This window comes from Humulus lupulus, chromosome 8, assembly GCF_963169125.1.
Source record: "Humulus lupulus chromosome 8, drHumLupu1.1, whole genome shotgun sequence".
Taxonomy (NCBI): Eukaryota; Viridiplantae; Streptophyta; class Magnoliopsida; order Rosales; family Cannabaceae; genus Humulus; species Humulus lupulus.
In genome coordinates, this window is record NC_084800.1 from 50,375,619 (window position 1) to 50,397,901 (window position 22,283).

The 22,283-nt window shown below is 41.0% G+C and overlaps 1 protein-coding gene and 1 pseudogene across 1 annotated transcript; one reads left to right on the plus strand and one right to left on the minus strand.

Moving 5' to 3' along the window:
* Positions 1–1,546: 1,546 nt before the first annotated feature.
* LOC133797167 (uncharacterized) lies at positions 1,547–3,849 on the plus strand. Its single transcript, XM_062234988.1, has 7 exons — positions 1,547–1,966; positions 2,104–2,189; positions 2,376–2,454; positions 2,539–2,598; positions 2,750–2,871; positions 2,969–3,040; positions 3,382–3,849. The coding sequence occupies exons 1-7, from the start codon at positions 1,613–1,615 to the stop codon at positions 3,482–3,484; spliced, it is 876 nt and encodes a 291-aa protein (XP_062090972.1). The 5' UTR covers positions 1,547–1,612; the 3' UTR covers positions 3,485–3,849.
* Positions 3,850–4,904: 1,055 nt separating this feature from the next.
* Positions 4,905–9,969, minus strand: LOC133795380 (amino acid transporter AVT3B-like; annotated as a pseudogene).
* Positions 9,970–22,283: the final 12,314 nt, after the last annotated feature.

Genomic DNA, 22,283 nt, shown 5'->3' on the forward strand with positions numbered 1-22,283 from the left:
TTTTTTTAAGGATTTAATTATCATTTTTAAATAGAAAAAAAAATTAAATTAGTCTTAATAAAAATGGTACAATTTGTTAGTGGTCAAAGTTCTGGGGGCAAAATTTATAATTATTTTACATATGACACTGCCACATCAAGAGACAAAATACTACATTATCAATCTGTTAGCCACCTAAGACGAAATCTAACAGAAGTCTCATATTTCAATAACGTGCATAGTTTGGGGGGAATTTTTAATATCGTAAATTATTCGAGGGGTACGATCATATAATGGTCATAGTTAGGGGGCAAAAATACTATTTATTCTAACACAAATATATAGTGTATATGAGTTTATCAAGGTATTATGATCATAATGTATAAAATCTAATAAATATTCAGGTGGTGGGCCATGTATATTCTTTTTTCTTCCTTCCATGATGTGGTTCATTACGCAATGAGGATAAAAATATGGCTAGATCACAAGGGGAAATCGTCACTTTAGACGACAATGCAACATCGCTGTCGGTGGAGGCAACAACAACTTAGTGGGACTAGGCTTGTTGTGGTTTCTGGGGATGACGGGAGTGATGGTTGTGGTGTTGATACGTTTGTAGGATGAGCGCTTAGTGAGTGTGGATACTTTGGAAGAGGCTCGAAGTTATGGGGAGAGATCATTGTTGAAGGACTTGTTTGGCCCAACTATACTCTGGAGGCAATCAACATGGGAAAGGGAGAGAGAGAATAAAATGTATAAAGGAAATAATAAAAATATGCACATTGGATATTTGAAAGAATATATTAATAAGAATGAAAAAGAAAAAAAAAATAACGATTTGTTTTTTTTGACAAAATAAATAACGATTTAGTTGAAAGTCATATAAACCGCAAACCGCGGTTTGGAACCAAAACGCACCGCACCAAACCGCCAAAAACCGTAACCAATGAAACCGTTTTTCGATGGTTTGGTTTAACCGGACCGTTCAAATTTAATGGTTTGGTCACGGTTTCTAATTTTTTAAAACCAATTAAACCGGACCAGACCGTGATTTTTTCTAAAAAAATAATTTTTAGAAATGATGGTTCAAAGGTTTGAACCCCTACACTTAAGTTAATATAAAGTCTACCAAACCATCAAAGCCAAACAATTTAATTGTTTAGGATATGTTTTTAGTGGTATTTAATACACGCACAAGTTTCCAAAACTAAAAAAAAAGAAATGTAAAGTCCCACATTGTTTAGAAAGTAAACATTTTTTTTTCTCACTTCTATAAAATGATTCAAAATACTTAAACTTGCAACAACAAAGACAATAAGCTTCTTGTAAACTTTTATGGTCTTAAAAGTAAAGCTAAAACTATTATTATTTAAATATAATTATTTAGTTAATTATTTTATAATAAAAAAAGTTTTAAATTTTAATAATTTAGTTATATGGTTAAAACTAATTCAAATCGCACCAAATAGTTTGGTTTGGTTTTTTAATTTTAATGGTTTGGTTTGGTTTTTCATCTTGAAAAAACCGCATGAGCGGTTTGGTTTCAAAATTTTTCTAAACCAAACCAAACCAGCAATTTAAACCCAAAGAGGGCTAAAACCCTCGGGCTTCAAACGTGTCTCAGAGAGAAACCATGCTTATCCTACACCCATGCGCACCCTTTGTTCAAGCCTCCGGGCTTCCCTTCCTCCTTAACTCCCGCCACTCCGACTGCTCTGCGTCATTTCCAACCATTAAACTCCGACACCGTAGCTATGTTCATTCCAAGGCTTCTCCGCACGTGGCCAAAGTGAGCCACAACTTGCAGGGAGTGATTGCCGGAGATGAAGGTCCTTACAACGATGCAGATGAATTCGAAGACGAAGAGGGATTCCCCACTCGTGGTGGGTTCAGAGGGAGAGGGGAAGAGAGGGATTACGACAGAGATCCTGAATTCGCTGAAATATTGGGGAGTTGTCTCGATAACCCAGAAAAGGCGCAGTCCAAAGTAAGCTCTGAGCTTTCTTAATTTGATAATCAGCCATATATTATGAGTTTTTGCTTTATAAGTAAAATTCTGTATCATTACTTGTTATTGTGAAATAAAATTGAGTGGCTTCAAATGGGGTTTAACTGAATTTGCAGATGGAAGAGAGGTTGAGGAGGAAAAGGAATAAAATTTTGCATACAAAGACCGGTACAGCCATACCCATGAAAGTAACATTCAACAAGTAGGTTTTATGTTATGTCTTAGCAAGTTATTCGTGATATTTTCAGATTTTTGGGAAAATCATTATGGCGTAGATTTGATTGGAATCCAATATCAATGTCGTATTGTCTATTTTTTTTTTTTTGCATTTGATGGAGTTGATCACTGTTCTGTTTTTGTTAATTTTGTATTCTAATGGAAACTACAGGTTTAATTTCTCCAACTCATATATATGGTTTGAATTTTACAATGCTCCCTTGGAAAGAGATGTATCCTTACTTTGTGATGTAAGTTAGTAAACTACTCTTATACGTAGCTTTACATCTCTTGAAAGTATTGTTATGTAACCTAATTGTCTTGGTGTGTTACAGTCCATTCGAGCTTGGCACATCATTGGACGCCTGGGCGGATGCAATTCCATGAATATGCAAGTAATGTTTCTCTTTATCATTCTTGTGCAAAACATTTCATGCTCGTAGCAGACCAAATAAATAGTACTGTATAAGAATTCTTGTTATTTTTCAAGTCGAATGGAAATTTCTGTAACATATTGATTCTGAAAATTGAACACCACTCTTGCAGTTGTCTCAATCTCCATTGGAGAAAAGACCAAGTTATGATGCTATTCAGGGAGCAAATGTGACGCCAACTACATTTTATAATATTGGTGATCTTGAGATTCAACAAAACCTGGCACGTATCTGGTATGAAGCATGGAATTTACAAAATGTTGCAATTACTTTTTTTTTAATAACTTATTCCTTAGTTCTTTATCGTACATCTTATGAAAATTTTCGACAGGGTGGATATTGGTACCGGCGAGTCACTGATTTTGGATGTGCTGATAAATGCATTGACTCAGATAAGCTCCGAGTATGCCTCTCTATCTCTAGCTTTGACAACCTTTTTTTACTTTGTCTTTGTCACCAGTAATGTGTTTCTACAATGGAGATGAGCACAGATTTTTGTTTCATTATATCAATTGATTGACAATACAAGTTTGTAATTTTATGGTTTTTTAATCAAGATACAAGAGGATTGTGATGGAACAAATGATCATAGAAGCAATGCTCATTTCAGGATTCACCTTCATCTTTTTTTAACTAATTTCAGCTTCTTATGATTTATTTGATATTTCATTTGGTGTGTTTACCGTAAGTCAAACCGAAATTAAATGTTCTTATTCATCCCTTTATTACTTTCCCATGTAACAGCTTTGTTGGAATCAAGCAAGTTGTGTTTGGCGGATCTGAATTTGAGAATTGGAAGGAAAATATGACATCAGAGGATGCAGGGTACTCTGTTCACAAAATCTAGCCAAACTTGCTGAGGATTGAGGTCTCCAAGTTCGACAACCGAGGATTAAACCTTGAGGATTTTTTAAAACAACTGAGGTTTGAGGAGTCAATTATTGGTACGGAGAACAGTTTGTGGGATTTGCTTGAATAATCTGAGAACGCTAATTCTCTAATTATTTATTTATTAATTATTTTTTATAGTAGGGACTAGGTGCACTCGTTTAGATGATGGGAGAGAGTAAAGGTTGTAATGTTTAATCGGGTAAATAACAAGGTAAAGGACATTGTGTTCCAAATGAGAGCCTATTATATTCTGCAGTTCTGTGCTCAAAATTGTGTACTTAGCATACACTACATTGAATATAGTTACAATTTAATACTCAATTGAATATAGACCATCTTTAATGCATTATCTAAATTATGTGTATAAAAAATGAACAAATATTATATTTAACACAATGATATTTAATAAATTACTACATTCAAATCTTTCTCCCCTATTGTTCTATTGTCAAATATAGTCAAATTTGGCACAATTTTTATCACATCTAATAAAATTATATTTTTACAAAGATGTTAAAATATAATATTGTATAATAAATTTAGCACTTCCTTGGAAATGCTTTTACTATGCCAAATTTGGCACATAACACATCATTGGAGATATTTTTTTACTAGCATACTTGCATTTTCACAATGGAGTTTATTTACCTACCTTTGTCTATAGGGTTATTTGCGGCAATAATGCCTATGTAGTTAAGTTTATTGCACTTAAATGCTTATGTAAAAAATTTGGCGACAATAATGCCTACCGTTACGAATTTAGTGCAGACGTGGTCCCTGGCCGTCAACTCTGATTAGGGACCAATGTGGTAGCCATGTGGCGGCACCTGATTGGCCCAATTATTTTTATTTTAATAAAATATTATAAAAATATATTTTTTTAAAATTTAGTTAATTAAAATTTTAATTTTAAAATATAAAAATATATTAAAAAAATTGATCTGATTATAAAAAAAAAAGGTCTTCTTCAACCTCGCCCCGACCCCATGGTCTTCTTCAACCTCATCTCCCCCCGACCCTTGCCTTGCGACAAGCTCCGGTCGACACCATGGGTAGAGTCTCGACCCCCCCGACAAGCTCCGGTCAAATGGTACCACCACCAAAGCTCAAAAGCCAACAACAACGGCACTGCAACACCAAAAATCCCAGCAACTATGATTATGGCAAGACTCTTCTTAGTCAACCCACCACACTTTCCCAAAGGCTTCCCACAAAGCCCACTATTCCCATCAATTTTTTTTTTTATAATCAGTTTAAATTTTTGGGTTTACTCCCAAACCCTCTATGCTCTTTTGGGTTCTCTGGTTCAACAATCTTCAAAGACCAAGTTTTTCAAAACCTCATCTGGGAGTGGCCAGATGTCATTCACTGCTATTTGGGAGTAGTTGCGAGAGTCCAACTCTATGGCTGCTATTTGCTCTATGAGGTCTATGGTTTTACTCAGATTTCATCATCATCATCTTCATCAGGTATATACAAACAAACATAGATATGCATAAACTTAATAAAGGTTCCCACCAGAGATAAGAAGTCAGCAAAGTTGGGCACATACATAGCCCCCAAGCTCACCACCAACACCAGTCCCCACCTCAGCCACAAGCAGTAGGTGGAGCCGCAGAACCGTCTCTCCATCACTTCGTACACCGGGTTCATCATCAGTGGTAAGGTGAAGAACAGGTTCACGCACAGCCCCAGCTGAACCATAGTGCTCACCAGTTCCTGCCCGAAGTTGGTGGTGACTATGTCCTTGGTTTCATCCCCAAACGCAAAGCAACCCAACACCCCAAACGAGTCGTACAACAAAGCAATGAATGCCATGCATAGTGCCAACACTTTGCCGAATTTGCCTTTGTCTTTGGCTTCGGATTCCAATGGCAATATCATTACAATCCCTTCGAAAGCGTAGACTGCCACTCAGACCATAAAAGAAAACTGAAAGCCCCCCAAAGGCTTGAAAAGCTGGCCTTTGGTTTAGAAAGATGACCACGTCCTCCCCCATCACCACCCCCATGGCGCCGAGATCGACCACATCGGCGAAAATTCTTAGAGGGGCCAAATGGTTTAGCGTTGGAATCGAATTCAGACCCAGCTGGAATGGGAAACAAGCCAAGAGGAAGAGGGATTTTGGGGAAACACCCAGACCCAGAAATTGATAGTTGGAGAGGAAAGCTAGAGTATTGGAGATGAAGATGAGGTAGCTAACGCAAAAGCCAGCTTGGGTGAGGACGAGCATGACATCGACGGATAGTCTGACGAGTGGACCGCAGACACTGAATCCGAGATCACCGAAAGATGCAATTTTGGAGTAGAAGACCTTTTTTTTTTTATAATCAGATCAATTTTTTTTAATATATTTTTATATTTTTAAATTAAAATTTTAATTAACTAAATTTTTTTAAAAAAATATTATTTTTATAATATTTTATTAAAATCAAAATAAATCAGGTGCCGCCACATGGCTACCACGTTGGTCCCTAATCAAAGTTGACTGCCAGGGACCAACGTCTGCACCAAATTCGTAACGGTAGGCATTATTGTCGCCAAAATTTTTACATAAACATTTAAGTGCAATAAACTTAACTACATAGGCATTATTGCCGCAAATAACCATTTTCTGTATTATAATGATGTCGATGAGTGGTCTCCTTATATCAAATTGATTAGCAAATGTCGTTAATAAAGTGAAATAAATACGAAAGTTCATTGTTGGAAAATTTGGGACATAATGTATTATGTGCATTTCAGAGTGATCATATTTTAAAAGTGTTGAATATAGATTCAACACCAAGACTCACAAATGCAATAAATTTGGAAATTCAAATGTAAACCAGAAATCAATTCAAACAATTAGAGGTGCAAAATGAAATTGTACGCCCTAAATATCCACGGGTTATTAGCGAGCTCGAAAATGGCTTAATTCTATCAGCCACGTGGAAGCCACCTACCCGGAGCTGTTGTTACGAGTCTCTACCTCTTTAGCTCAAGATAGCCAAAGGTTTAGTGAGATTACTAAGGCATCGGGTCAGCATTGTGGACACCACGGGCTGAGACTATATCAAGCTCAGGATACGAGCTTGAGCTGACACCTCCGACTCTTTATAAAGTCAACCACGCAATGTAAACGTGCATATATCAGGCATCACGTGTCTACTCTATTCCTGAATTCTCGGACACGCAGCATAAACGTGCGTGTTCAAACACCCCACGACTGGTTTGGGCCATGCGGCCCATTATCCCCCTTACCTATTGATTAGACCTCACTTCATTGTTAGGTTTTAGGAATTAATCATGAATGTCGCAGAAGTGACATGATGGGTAAGAAGGTCTCGGGATGACCTCATTTGCCAACACCCAGGTGTCCTCTCCCTATAAATATGGAGACCCTGGGAGTTGCAAAAGGTTGGCTTCTAATTTGTAAAGAAATACCCTGTAACGAATATCAGAGATATATCAATAATATTGGCTGGTGGACTAGAAGGATTTTAACCTTTGAACCACCTAAAAAAGTATTCGAGTTATAATTTTCCTTGGAGATCATTCATCTATTACGGTTCATTGTTTAGCACTAATCCCTCTCCTTATTCATATAATTATCTGTTGTCGAAGAACCGCGCCAACAGTTTGGTGCTTTCATTGAGAGCTGTTAGATTGGTGCTATCGCAAATACCCAACCATGGTAGTTACTCGCTCAAGACATGGTAACGAGGCGGACCAACGTGATGGGCAGGAGGCCCACCATGCCGCCATGTCCGATGATCAAAACCCTGAGGGTCAGCAACGGCCGGGAAAGTAGCCAGTGGGCCAAGACGACACTGGAAGTTCGGCTCCCCGGCTACCCAATCCGAACCCAGATTTCTACACGGCGGTGGAAATGGAAAATGCACAGTTGAGGAGTCAGCTGGCGAAAGCAAACCAGCAGATTCAAGAGTTTTTGGCCCAATTACCCCCTCTGACAACCGACGTAACGTCGGAAAGAGGCATGGCGAGACTCATAAGTCCCGCCGGGGTAACCGGCCCAGGCCCAGTCAGTCGGTCAGACCCCCAACATCAAATTCTACTCCCACGTCGCACCACCGGGAGACCACATTTGAGGAACTTCCTAGGGTCGAGCAGCAGCTGAGCCGATCGGTCCGGACCTCAACTCCTAGCTCACTTCCGCCCTCGAGCGCACCCAGGAGGGCTCGAGGAAGCTCGCGAAGGAGATCCGGGGAGGGCTCGCGATGACAGCCCGCCCCGACCAGCCGTCCTGCACCCCGCTCAGATCGCCGAGCACAGGACGTGGAGGATGGTAGAGCGGAGCGACCGCGACCTAGCTTGATCCACCCTGACAGGACTAGGATTGCGTCCCCAGTCAGGCATCCTCCTTCACCGATAAGATACCCATCTCCTCCCCATCCAGTTCGAGACATTCCAGCTCATGGGAGCAGCAGGAGAAATCCTTCTTCCGCCGGACCTTCCCATAGTAGTCGGGCGCCCAGAGAAGTCCTGGATCCTCGCCCCCAGCGGCGGGCTCCGAGCTTTTCGAATGGAAGTAATTGGACCGGAAGTCGTCGAAGTGACATGTCCGTCAGAGACCTGCGCCATCGGCTGAGCTCGGCACAAAGCCCTCAGGACGTCCCGAGGGGCGACCTCCAAGATCGTCTAAACTCTCAGAGAGGAGACCCAGTTGGAAATGACAGCCGTGCTCGCCAAGGGGAAGGCCTGTCCGAAGTACGTGACAGCAGGAACGTCCCGTATAACCTATCTCAAGATAGGAGGGACAATAACTCGCCTAACACATACCATGGAACTGGAGCTGTAGAACAGCCCTGAAACAACCAAGGAAGTCAGGACCAAACCCTTCAGCGTCTGGCTTAGATGGAGGAGCTGATGAGGAAGCTCTTGTCGGAAAAAGAAAAAGATGAGTATGATTTAGGGGACGAACTCGAAATCTTTGCCCCCAGCATAGCAGCAACGGCATATCCACCTGGTTTCCGTATGCCTCACTTGTCCAAGTTCAATGGAGACGGGGACCCGTCAGATCATCTGGGTATGTTCAACACTTTGATGATGGCCCACAACATCGGTCCCGAGCTGAGATGTTTAATATTTCCTTCCACCTTGACTGGGCCGGCCAGGCAATGGTTCAAGTAGAGTAAAAAGCAATCCATCAGCTCATGGAAAACCTTCTCTGTCGACTTCAAGAGAGCATTCCGAGCTTCTCAGGCTGCCCGCGTCAAAGCCGAAACCCTGGCGAACGTAAGGCAGCAGCCCGGCGAGCCTCTGAAGGCTTACCTGAGAAGATTTGCGAACGTCGCTGCTCGAGCTAGGGACGCAGACGATAGCTCCAAGCTCATGACCTTAAGGACTGGGATCCTCGTTGGAGGCGGACTCTGGGAAGAGATATAGAGAAAGGGAGTCAGCACCGTAAACGAATTCCTCAATAGGGCCCAGGGATGGATCAACCTGGAGGAGGTGCGAGCATCAGCCGCAGGAACCAGCCAGGCCCCTGAGCAGGCCGCTGGAGTGGGAACGGATGTCGTGGCAGTGACACAAACCGTTACACAGAATAACCAGTTTGGTGGAGGTAAGAGAAAAGGGAGCAGTGAGGGCGCCCAGCACGACCTAAAGAAGAACAAGTCCGTAGAAAAATTTAAGCCGGTCTACACGACTTATACCGAGCTCACACACACTAGGGAGAACATTTTCCTAGCAAACTCTGCTCGCCTCCCCTGGAATAAGCCGGAACCGTTAAAGCACCAGAAGGGTAAGCGAGACCCTTCCAAGTTTTGTCGGTTCCAAAACGACAGTGGCCACAACACCGATGATTGTAGGCACCTGAATGATAACTCTACAAAATAGAGTTATTTTACCACTTTTTATGTGTTAATTGTTGCTTAGTTATTGAGTTCTTAATTGATTTATTAAGTTTTTTAAGTAATTTTGAATTTATTAGGTTTATTTTAATTTTATAGATTTTTGTGTATTTTTATAGTTATATTATTGTAAAATGTTATAGTTTAAATTATTTAAAATTAATATTGTTAAGTTAGGAGTAAAAAGATGTAATGTTGAGCTTAAATGTTAAATATAAATTAAGTTATAATTAATATTTTCAAAGAATTAATTTGATTTATTTTATAATTGAATTTTTTTTATTATGATTTATTTTATATTTATTTTGTAGGGAAATTTTTATGCTTGAAAATAAAGAAAAGAAAAGTGATAATTTTGTGAGAAAGACAAGGAGATTATGGCATTTTTCAAAGGCCCAAGTACTGCCTTCCTCCACCTCAGGCCCAATGCCACTTCCTCGTCTTCAGTCTTCATCAAGTCATCACGCCTCCCAGCTTCAGCATATACCATCATAACCAGCTTTCCACCTTCACGTGCACCACGGTTCCTCTCCAGCAAGTCTTCCCAATGCCGCCACGTGTCCAGCAAGAGCTGCCTAGCCTCCATCTTCATCAGCAACGCCAGCTTCAACACGGGCCTTAGCATTCCGCCAGCCCAGGCCCATTCCGAAGCCTTCAGCATCTACAACAATCCCAGCCATTTGGCCCATTCCAGACCCAACACCATCTCAGCCGAACCCACTCTGCCAATAGCTACCAAAAGGCCAAAAACCACATTTTTATTCCCAATATTTTTCACCAAAATATCAATTCACTCTTCCCTATTTTTCTTACCTAAATAAACATTCCTAATTCATTTTTTTACCCTAGCTTTTCACTAATATTTTACCCAACCAAACATTTCATCTTTCCAATACTCTTACACTTACTCTATTTATCCTACCACTTCCCAACACAATTAAATTAATCAATTTATTTATTTTAATTTGATTAATTTAATCTCCATATTTTGCCTATAAATAGAGCATTGTAAGACCATTTGGGGGGGCTCTTTTTCTTCATCTTTTTTTTTCCAACCTCTTCTGCACTCCATATTTCTCTTTTCTTTTCACTATTTTCTATCTACCATTTTCATCCTTTGAAGAGCATGTCAAGTATGTTATTTTGTAATTTTTATCTAGTTATGAGCTTCTAATCCAAAGGTTATTAAGATGATGATGAAGCAAAATATAACTAGATAGTATTTTTTGTTGTATGTTGATTTCCCATTTGTGCAACATTGTTTATGGATTTTTCTATCAAAGATATGCATTTTTCATCTATTATTGATTGTTAAATCATATTACACTTAGTTCTTCATTATGCAAAAATATGATATTCTTTGATTAAATGTTTTTCATGAAATTGTTCACATCTATTTCTTAGAGCATAAGTATCATATTTTGCCTAAACATAATCTCTTTGATTTTTTGTAGTTTCATTAGGTTGTAACACAACTAATGCTTAGAAATTATATCTTATATAAGTGAAGAAAAATCCAACCTTTTTGAAAGTAACTTGTGCTTGAATAGAAAATATATTTTGAAAAAATATATAGTGTGATTTATTTCAACTATATCTAAACTTGGGAATCAATATACTTATAAATACTATTGAACTTGTATTTTGTGGATTCTAATATCTTAATAATCTTATTTTACATATCTCATTTGAAAACTATTTTTCTATTTAATCTTAAATCTTTTTATTACTTGTATTTTATTTCTCTAAAACAAAATCTCATCAAATATTTGGAACTAGGTTAGAATATTCTTGCTTTGTTTGAAATAGTTTCTTTTGATGTTAGTCAACTCCCATGGGTTCGACCTCGTACTTACATGAACATTATATTCCGAAACGATTCGTGCACTTGCGAGTTTAAATATTAAAACACCCTCTTTTGGATTCAACACTGAAGGATGAGATCGAGACTCTCATCAGAGCAGGACCCTTGGCTCAATATGCACGGAATAGAGTTCCCGCCGGCCACCCAGCTCCGGCAGTTGCGATAAGCCAGCCCGAGTCTCGGGTAGATCAGGACGTCCCTCCTCCTGTGATAGGAGGAGAGATCTCCACGAGGGCTGGCACGAGCAAAGGTGCCAAAAAGAGATATGTCAACGAACTTAAGGCTCGTAATGGAGTGGAGTTCATCCCTGAGCAACATCTCCCCAAACAACAATGATTGGAGAGGCAACCAATCATATTCACCGAGGAAGATGCCAGCCACGTCCAGTTTCCTCATAACGACCCTCTGGTCGTAGCCGTTCAGCTCGCCAACTGGAGGGTTAGGAGAGTGATTAGTGGTGAAAAATGCACATTTGTTGATTTTAATTGTCAAAATAAATTAAGTTTTAATTAATATTTTCATGGAATTAATATGATTTATTTTATAAATGAAAATATTTAATTATGATTTAATTTATTGTTATTTTGTAGGAATTAAAGATGCATTTTGTCAAAAAGAAAAGAAAGAAGAAAGAAATAAATAAAATTGAAGAAAGGAGGAAAAGTTGGCATTTTTGCAACATGAAAGTCCAAAATTTGGCCCAAAAGACCCCAAGCCCAATCCACCTCTTCTCTCCTTCCACCTGTAGCGCCAAGTGGCATCTTCTCCTAAGCGACACGTGTCCAGCAATACATGGCTTTTCCTCCAATGTGACTAGCCTCCTTCAGCCGTTAGTCTTCAATCCATTCAACGTAGCCAAGCCCAATGCACCCCAACAAAGGCCCAACTCTCCCCAGCTGAAGCCCACCTGAAGCAGCCCCATCCGAAGGCCCAACTCGCCTCAGCCTTTCTTCTCCTTCAGCCAGCGCCACGTGGCGCGATCCCATTGGCTGGGAGTGGGTCAAAACCCTCATCTGCCATAGCCACCTTTCAGCCCATGTTTTGTGCACTTTGGTCCTTGCAAAATTGCCATTTTGAGCTTTAAAGCTCATTTTTTTTGGTGCTTTAGAAAAATGACATTTTGACCATACACCAAAATAACTAGGTTAATATTTATAATAAAATTTGATTTTCCAAAATCATAATTTATTATTAATATTTCAAATTTATTTTGTAAACCCCAAATTGTTGTTTAATTTCTTTTTAGTCATTTTCTCCATCTATAAATAGGGACACTTTCTTCACATTTTCTATGTAATTTTTAAGTAGCAAAACTCTACCAAATTTTAGTCTCATTTCTCATATTTTCTCTCTAGAATTTCATGAGAATGTCTAGCATAATAGGCTAACCTTCTTAGGAAGGTTAGGATGATCCTATATGCACTATGACTTTATTTGGTATTTTTGATTCACCATGTGCTTAAAGTTTATATATTTGAGTGATTTATTTACTTTCATCTCTATTCCTTCATCTTGTTATCTATATTTATATTTACTAATAGTATATAGATTTTGTCAAGCACTTTCTATGTATTATCAAATTAGTGAAAATAATATAAATAATATATTTACCATTTTCTCCATCTCAATCATATATATTTACTTTTGCTAAATCTATATAGAATTAGTCATGCTCTTTCTATGTATTTTATAAATAGTAAAAGTAATATTTGTGTTAGGTTTTATGTCCAATCTTTTATTGCATTATTGCCAATAGTATAATGTCATTTTTAGATTTCTCATAAGATTTATCTCATCTTTCCATGGTAAAGAACAATAATCACTTGAATACATTTTTGTAAAACATTCTTGTTCTTCAATGTTAAATCTTCCAAATGAATAGTTGGGATGTAAACTTCTCATTTGTGTAACTTTTGTGAATCAAAGATCCAAATAAAGAAGTATGCATATTGGTGACTCTTGATCTTTCCTACTTGTTACCTATTATTACATCACACTTTATTCTATCTTTATTTCTAATATTTAAATCTCCAAAATAACAAAAAAGATCACTTGTTCTATTTTCTTCATATTATTTATCTCTAACATTTATTTATTGATTAACTTTATTTCTTTGCCTCCTTGTGAAATCGACCGCCCGATCTATACTACGACTACCGCTAAGTGGAAGTCACATTTGGGCATTAAACAGAGAGTACTGGTCGATAATGGGAGCTCGGTAAACCTACTATTCCGGTCTACGCTAGAAAAGATGGGTTTATCAGTCACCGAGCTGAAAGCCACCTCCGTGATGCTATACGGATTCTCTGGAGAAGGGTCGGTGGCAATAGGAACGATCGAGCTGGTGATCACCTTGGGAGAGAGACCTCGGACAGTCTCGAAACTCCTCAAGTTTTTGGTCATCGATTGTCCCGCCGTGTACAATGCTATTTTGGGCCGACCTACATTGATAGAGTTTGAAGCCATAACTTGCATCCGCCACCTCACGATAAAATTCCCCTCTTCCTCGGGGATATGCACAGTCCGAGGTGATCAGCTTGCTGCCATGGAATGCTACAGCATTTCCATGAAGGGAAAATTAAAACCCGGGCAGTTAACGATGACCATCCAGGGTGGGAATGGGGGATCTCAGGAGCTTGTACCTAGTCCTGAGATTGAAAAACCTCAGAGTGCCAAAGGGGAGAATATCCTCTTAAATAATGATATCGACCCTAGAATAGGCGAGGATAAATCCGAGCTCCAGGCCATTGAAGAGCTCGAGGAGGTAAACATCGATCCACAAGATCCCTTGAGGGTGGTGAAGCTCGGGAAAAATCTGTGTAGCGAAAGGAAGGTGGAGCTGATTAAGTTTCTGCAGGAGAATCTAGACGTGTTCGCCTGGTCTCATGAAGACATGTTGGGGATCAGTCCGAGCGTCATCATGCACACCCTCCACTTGGATAAAAGCGTGCCTGCAAAATCCCAGAAACAAAGGCGCCTAGGAACAACCCGAGCTGAAGCCCTAGAAGAGGAAGTAGCCCGGCTCTTAAAGTGCAGCTTTATCAGCGAGGCAAAGTTCTCGATTTGGGTCGCCAATCCTGTATTGGTCCCGAAGCCCAACAGGAAATGGTGGACCTGCATCGACTTCTCCGATCTGAACAAAGCCTGCCCCAAAGACTGCTTCCCCTTGCCAAGGATCGACCAATTGGTAGACGCCACAGCGGGGCACGAGCTCATGTTTATTATGGATGCATATTGGAGCTATAATCAGATCGCCATGAATCCAGCAGACCAGGAACACACTAGCTTCATGACCCCAACTAACGTTTATTGTTATAAGGTCATGCCCTTCAGGCTGAAGAACGCCGAAGCTACATACCAGAGGTTGGTAAATAGGATGTTTTCCAACCAGATCGGGAAGAACATGGAAGTGTATGTTGACGACATGCTGGTCAAGTAAAAAACTACCGATGACCATGTTTCCGATCTGGAGGAATGCTTTAAGATATTGAGAGAATATGACATGAGGCTTAACCCCCAAAAATGTACTTTCAGGGTCGCGTCAAGAAAGTTCCTGGTTTTCATTGTCAATACCAAAGGAATATAAACAAACCCCGATAAGATCAGGTCGCTACTCGAGATGCCCTCACCTCGATCGCGAAAGGACATTCAAATTCTGATAGGAAGGGTGGCAACCCTTAATCGGTTTATTTCTAAATCTACCGACAAGTGTCTGCCATTCTGCAACCTGCTTTGGGGAAATAAGAAATTCGAGTGGACCGAGGAATGCGAACGTGCCTTCCTCGACTTGAAAGCACATTTAGCCGAGCCGCCCGTATTATCCAAACCAACGGCAGGAGAGCCTCTTTTCCTTTACCTAGCTGTCACGGAAGATGCAACTAGCACTGTATTAGTCCGAGAAGAGGACCGATCTTAAAAGCCAGTCTATTACATCAGCAAGAGGCTTCTCGGGGCTGAATCCCGGTATCCGTTGATGGAGAAGATGGCTTTCTGTCTCATTACGGCCTCCCGAAAGCTCAGGCCGTATTTTCAGTCCCACTCAATACACGTCATAACCGATCAGCCTTTAAGGCAGGTTCTGCAAAAACCTGAAGCGTCAGGACGTCTGTTGAAGTGGGCTATTGAACTCAGCCAATTTGAGATTTTGTACATACCGCGAACTGCAATAAAAAGCCAGGCCCTGGCTGATTTTGTGGCAGAGTGCACGGGATTCCGAGAATATCCTGTAGAAGAGTCAGCCTAGGCCTCCTTAGCCCAGGCCTCCTTAGTCCAAGCCTCATGGAAAGTCTTCATAGATGGCTCGTCTAACGAGAACGGCTCTGGGGCTGGAATCATATTGATATCCCCAAAAGGACATCGATTCCACTCGGCGTTGCGATTCGGGTTCAAAGCGTCCAACAACGAGGCTGAATACGAAGCTTTACTGGCCGGGCTAAGGGTGGCCCAGGAGCTGAAGGCCAGCTCCGTTCAGTGTTACAACGATTCCCAGCTCGTGGTAAACCAAGTGTTAGGGGAATACCAAGCACGGGGAACCAAGATGGCTGCTTACTTAGCCAAGGTAAAGAAAGAATTGTTTGCATTCGAGCGTGGCTCAATCGAGCAGATACCTCGGGAGCAGAATGCCAACACGGACACCCTCGCAAAGCTCGCTACCTCCGGGGAGGCGGAGACTTTGGGGTTAGTGCCGGTAGAGTTCTTGGAAAAACCAAGCATAGAGGAAGTCGGGGCGGAGGAATAGATGATCAACGCCAGACCGACCTGGGTGACCCCCATCCTCGAATATCTCACAGCAGGAAAGTTACCCGAAGAGCGAAATGACGCAAGGCGGGTACTTTACCAGGCTCCAAGGTATACAGTGATAGATGGGATATTATACCGGCATGGACACTCTTTACCTCTCCTACGGTGTGTTTTTCCAGGCGAAGCGAACACCATTTTGCAGGAGGTGCACGAGGGTTTTTGCGGAGATCACACTGGGGGACAAAGCCTGGCCCTGAAGATATTAAGGCAAGGGTATTACTGGCCCACTCTGTCAAAGGACTCGATTTCCTATGTCAAAAAATGTGACAAGTGCCAGCGATTTGCCACAGTTGCCTGAGCTCCCCCGGTCGAGCTGAAGATGATCTCGTCCCTGTGGCCATTCGCGATTTGGGGGATTGATGTAACGACCCAAATTCGCTAATAAGGCTTGGAGGTTTGATTAGTGTGCCTGGAGGGCAATAATTGTTATACTACATTAATTTATGTGAATTTAATGAATATGTGGCTAGAATGCATGTTTAGGTGAAATAAATATGCATGTGGGCCCCATTTGGTTGTTAGGGGAAAATTGGTAATTTTAGCCGTTGAGGGCATAAATGAAATATATGTGATGTTGTTGATATAACGGTGATATATTTGTGATGCACGTGCCGAGACAGTCCTAGGAAGCTAATTAGTTTAAAAGTCACAACGGGATTAAATACCCGGCTCGGGAGGAGCCTAGGGGTATTTTGGGAATTTTATAAATTGGGTTTGGGGATTTTTGGTTAATGGTTAGTGGTATTCTAGTAGCTTAGGTAACCATTGAGGATGGCTACTCTAAGTGAGGAAATGGTATATTTGTAAGAAGTTAGGAAAGGTCTGAGTTGTCCTTGAGGATTAGCTAGAGTATGGGTTAGATGGAAGGGTAATTGGGTCATTTGGCAGCAGGTTGTGATGGGATAAGGCTGAGGGAATTTTAGAACGGTTTAGAAAACAAAGGAAAGAAAGAAAAACAGAACTTCTCAGCTCTCTCTTCCTTCCATGCGATTTCTTCTTCATCTCTTTGGTGATTGGACACTTGCTGAGTTTTGAGGATTTTGGGCTAGTGATTTGGAGGAATTTGGCTGCTGTGGCTAGGAAAGTTAGCTCAAAGGTGTGCCAAGGTCAGAGGTAAGGTGTTCATCTCTGTTTTGTTTGGGTTTTAAGCTTGATTTTGAGAGATTGAGGATGAAAGCTGAAAGTTAGTTTGCGTGGCTGTTTGGTGGATTCTTGGGGATGAAGCTTGCCTAGGTTCAATTTGGGAATAAGAGGGATTTGCTTGGAGCTGGACTTGGAGAAGGCTCAGGGGAGAAATTCTACTTGAGGTAAGGGATTTTATGCATCTTTGTTATGTATTAGCTGCTGTGGTTCAAGTTTATGGTTTATTGAATTAAGTTTTATAAAGTTTTAAGCCAGTTTGTGAATTGAGGATTTGATTGTGTGTTTAGGCTTGTTGTTGATGTTTCTGAGTTGTTAGAGGGTCTATGTGGGGTTTTGAATTGAATTTGGGACTTAGGTATGCTTTGGGGCTGATTTGGGAGTGTTTTGGCTCGGGGACAATGCAGGAGAAAACCCAGAATTCTGGGTTCGCGAAGGGGCGCCGCGGCCCTGTTCTTTTGCGCCGCGGTGCTAAGTTGCATCAGGGAAGGAGGCCATGCTGGGCGCCGCGGCCCTTGAGGGCTAGTGCTGCGGCCCTAGGCCATTTTTGGGCAAGGGAAAATTTCCATTTTAGGGTTTTTGCCCAGGGGGCTCAGGTGTTGTTTCCGCTACTTTGTTTTGGGAAATTGGAGGTCCCGAGAGTACGGGATTGGTCCTGGGAAATGGTTTTGGATTGGATAGTATTAAAGAGTGTTTTATATATGTTGTGACTAGGTTTTGTTAGAAAGGCTCAGGATAGAGGACCGTGCTCATGACTTCGGTGCTTAAGGAGCTCGGGACACAAGTAAGAAAACCACTGTTCCCATAGAGCTTGTATGCAGGGCTGAGCCTAATATGTTTGAATTGCAGGTCGTAGCCCTTTGATTGAATTTGTTAGTATACAGCATATGTTTGTTATGCTATGAATGCAATTATGTGAATGTTCGGCGAGAGCCGGGAACGGCGCCGGCCAAGGATGGCAGGGGCCGGGAACGGCGTTCGGCACGTTGAGTGCAAGGTCGAGTACGGCAAGGGGTCGGGAGCAGCGTTGAGCACGTGGAGTGCGAGTTGCCAGGGTGAGACCCTAAAGGATACCTGGGATATCCTCACGGTGTGGACCACGAACCCAGGCCCTGGTAAAGCGCCTGAGACGGCATGGCCGTATGTGTTTAGCCTATTGGTGGCCTGATTATATGCTAAGTGTTTGTTATGCATATGTTATCTACTTGTGAGGGTTTTCTTGCTGGGCTTTGGCTCACGGGTGCTCTGTGGTGCAGGTAAGGACAAGGGGAAAGTCAACCAACCATGAGTACGGAGAGCGTGAAGCGGCGCGTATATCTTTGGCCTGCCTGGCTGCCACGGCCAGTGGTTTTGGGAGATAATTGTATTAAAACCTAGATTTTGTCGTCTAGTCGACTTAGATTTGTAAATTATATGTTGTAAATATTTCTAAACGGTATCTTGGGATCCCAAGTGTCAACCACTCAATGATTTATAGTAAATGGAATTATTTTCAAAGTTTATTTCACTGTTTATGATTTAATTACACTTTTGACCTAAAACCTCGATTAGCGAGTTAAATGCACGTTTAAAACTCACTTAGTAATGGCTCTAAGGAAGTAGGGCGTTACAATTGACTTGGTTGGTGCCCTCCCTACTGGAAATGGAGGAGTTCATTACGCGGTGGTAGCTATCGACTACTTCACCAAGTGGGTAGAAGCAGAGCCCCTGGCAACGATCACTTCAAAAAGAGTCATCGACTTCGTGGTCAAGAGCATTATCTGCCGATTCAGGCTGCCAAAGAAGATCGTGTCAGATAATGGAACGTAGTTCGATAGCGACCTCTTCACCGAATTTTGTGAGAGGCACGGAATTGTTAAGAGCTTCTCCTCCGTGGCCTACCCCCAGGCCAATGGGCAGGTCGAGGCCGTCAATAAGATGCTAAAGGCAAGCCTTAAGAAAAGACTGGATGAAGCTAAGGGAGTCCCCCAGGTACTATGGGCATACCGGACCTCGCATCGAACGCCGATGGGTCATACTCCTTTCTCCCTGGCTTTCGGGAGTGAGGCAGTCCTTCCTGTCAAAGTAAAGGTTGCCTTGCATAGAGTCTAGGCATTTGACCAAGACCGCAATGACGAATTGCTCTGCGCGTCCCTCGACCTGATTGACGAAAGATGAGAAGATTCACAGCTACAGTTCGCGCATTATCAACAAAAGATCACTCGTTATTTCAACTCAAAGGTCAGGAAACCCCTTTAGCGTTGGCAACCTGGTCCTCAAAAGAGCCTTCCTAGCCAGTAAGGATCCCAAGGACGGAGTATTGGGACCGAACTGGGAAGGGCCCTATCAAATAACCAAGGTCATAAAAGAAGGGCCCTATCAAATAACCTACAAGTTAGCTTGGTTTAATGGAGAAGCAGTCCCACGAACTTGGAACGCTATCCATTTGAAGAAATATTACCAATAATATCTTTGTAAGGCTTAGTCAGAAAAGCCATCTTTTGTTTATTAAGTAATGAGAATTAAATCTTTTTACATTATTGTATATATTTGTGGATGTAACGTCAAGTAACCACGAAAGACCCTTTCCTAATTACTTGGGGGGCATATGTCCTGGATATAACCAGGTCGTCCTAAAAACTTAGAAGTTAGTTCAAATTGATTGATTGATGTTTTTCTTAAAAAGCACGAGATATCGATAAAGGATTAACGCGAACTAAGTTGTATCCTGGATATAACCAGGTCGTCTTAAAAACTTAGAAGTTAGTTCAAATTGATTGATCGATGTTTTTCTTAAAAAGCACGAGATATCGATAAAGGATTAACGCGAACTAAGTTGTATCCTGGATATAACCAGGTCGTCTTAAAAACTTAGAAGTTAGTTCAAATTGATTGATCGATGTTTTTCTTAAAAAGCACGAGATATCGATAAAGGATTAACGTGAACTAAGTTATGTCCTGGATATAACCAGGTCATCCTAAAGACTTAGAAGTTAGTTCAAATTGATTGATCGATGTTTTTCTTAAACACACGAGATATCGATAAATGATTAACACGAACTAAGTTTTCAAATTAATGCCCTGGATACAACCATGTCCTAAAACTTAGAAGTTATTTCAAATTGGTTGATCGATGTTTTTCTTAAAAAGCACGAGATATCGATAAAGGATTAACGCGAACTAAGTTTTCAAATTAATGTCCTAGACACAACTAGGTCCTAAAACTTAGAAGTTATTTCAAGTTGGTTGATCGATGTTTTTCTTAAAAAGCACGAGATATCGACAAAGGATTAACACAAACTAAGTTTTTAAATTAATGTCCTGGATACAACCAGGACTTAAGTCTTAGAAGTTGGTTCGAGTTGATTAACATGTTTTTTCCTAGAAAAGCATAAGATGTCAATCACAACACCAACAGAAACTAAGTTATCACCAAATGCATAGAAGAGAAGTAACCATAAGGTCGGGGCAAAAATATGTAAATAAGTTGAAATAAAGTTGGGGATACCAATTGTTTCGAGGATAAAAATCTCATAATATAAAATTACAAATAAAAAAAAAGTAAATGATAAAAGGAAAGGAGAAAAATCCTAAGCCCCGTCAGGCCGCTCTGATGAAGTCACCCCCTCGCCATCCTGCTCGGTGGCAGTGGAAGTCTCCCCGGTCTCGGAGGGCGCCTCTTGTTGAAGGCGAGCCTTAAACTTCTCCAAAAAATACCCCCACACGTCCGGCCCCAGGAAGGAGAAGTCACCATCCAGGTTGAAGACCCAGCAGTGGTACAGCATGGCCTCCATGGAGGAGCTGGAAGCTGCCCTCTCCGCTGCCAGAGCAACCTTGGCCTCCTCGACCTCGACCTTTGCAGTGTCTAGGGCGGCCCGGGCAGCCTTGGCCTCCTCAAGCTCGATCTTCGCAGCGTCTAGGGCGACCCTGGTGGCCTCGGCCTCCTACAGCTTGGTCCGAGATACCTCCAGCTCAGTCTGCGCAGCAACCGAAGCAGCCTGCGCGACCCTCTCATTTTCTTGGGCAGTTGCCAGGGCTGCCTTGGCATCCCGCTCCTGTTGTTGAGCTGACGCAAGGGCGACCTGAGTAGCCTGGTGCTCGCCCCTGATCTCCTTGATCTTGACCCTGGACCGAGATATGCTCCGGTGGAGGGCCAAAGCCGCCTGCAAGACCAAAAGATAATAAGGCAAGTGCCTTAGAAAAAAAGAGAAACAAACAAACAGGAAGAACCAGTGGCAAAGACAACTTACCATGAGGGTCATTGTAGCACCCACATTATTTTGATATAATATAGCCAATAATCACATGATTGCATTGCATTACATATCATACAATATGTATAATTTGAGCATATGCATATTCTTATAAGTGTTTTCATGTATAAGTATAAAAGTTGTGTATGTGATTTCTATATGTATGCTCAATATTATTAACCTTGTGGCATTTGAGTTGTCTTTTATGGGTGTTTGATGTGCTCAAGATCTTTTTTATTCAACCGCTACAAGATCAACAAGTCGGTAGCGCGTTTGTTTTGGGTACAAAATGTCACGAATCCTACTTGGGGAGATTTGATTCATTCCGAATTCTTTAATTTGGAATGAAAGGATTCACTTTGATATAAGAAAGTATGAAAAATATGGACAAGGCATGGAATTAAGTGATGAAAGTGAGATATAGAAGGCAAAATAGGTTAAGTAGTGAAAAATAGTACAATGTCGATTACTAGTATTTCGGTGTAAAATTGAGTATTTATGGATTTACCAAATGTAATCGAGGTATGATTAAGGTCTCATTGATGATGTAAAAATGGTTTTAGAACCATTAGATCAATTATTGATGGGAGGTATACATAATCAGTGGTATTGATGCAAAGTCAAAACGAGCTTAGCATAAGTGCGCTACGCTCGATCGGGTAAGCATAACTATTGGGTATGAAGTCATATGGACCTAAGGTTTGGTGTGAGTGTTTTACACATAAGGATAATAGGCCTAGCAGATGATTAAGTCTAAATTATTGAAGTGATAAGGTTTTCATAAGTCAAAAGGTGAAATGATGAGATGAAAGGTGTCAAATTTTGATACAATAAGGCTAAATCATTGAAAATAAGGAATTTCCA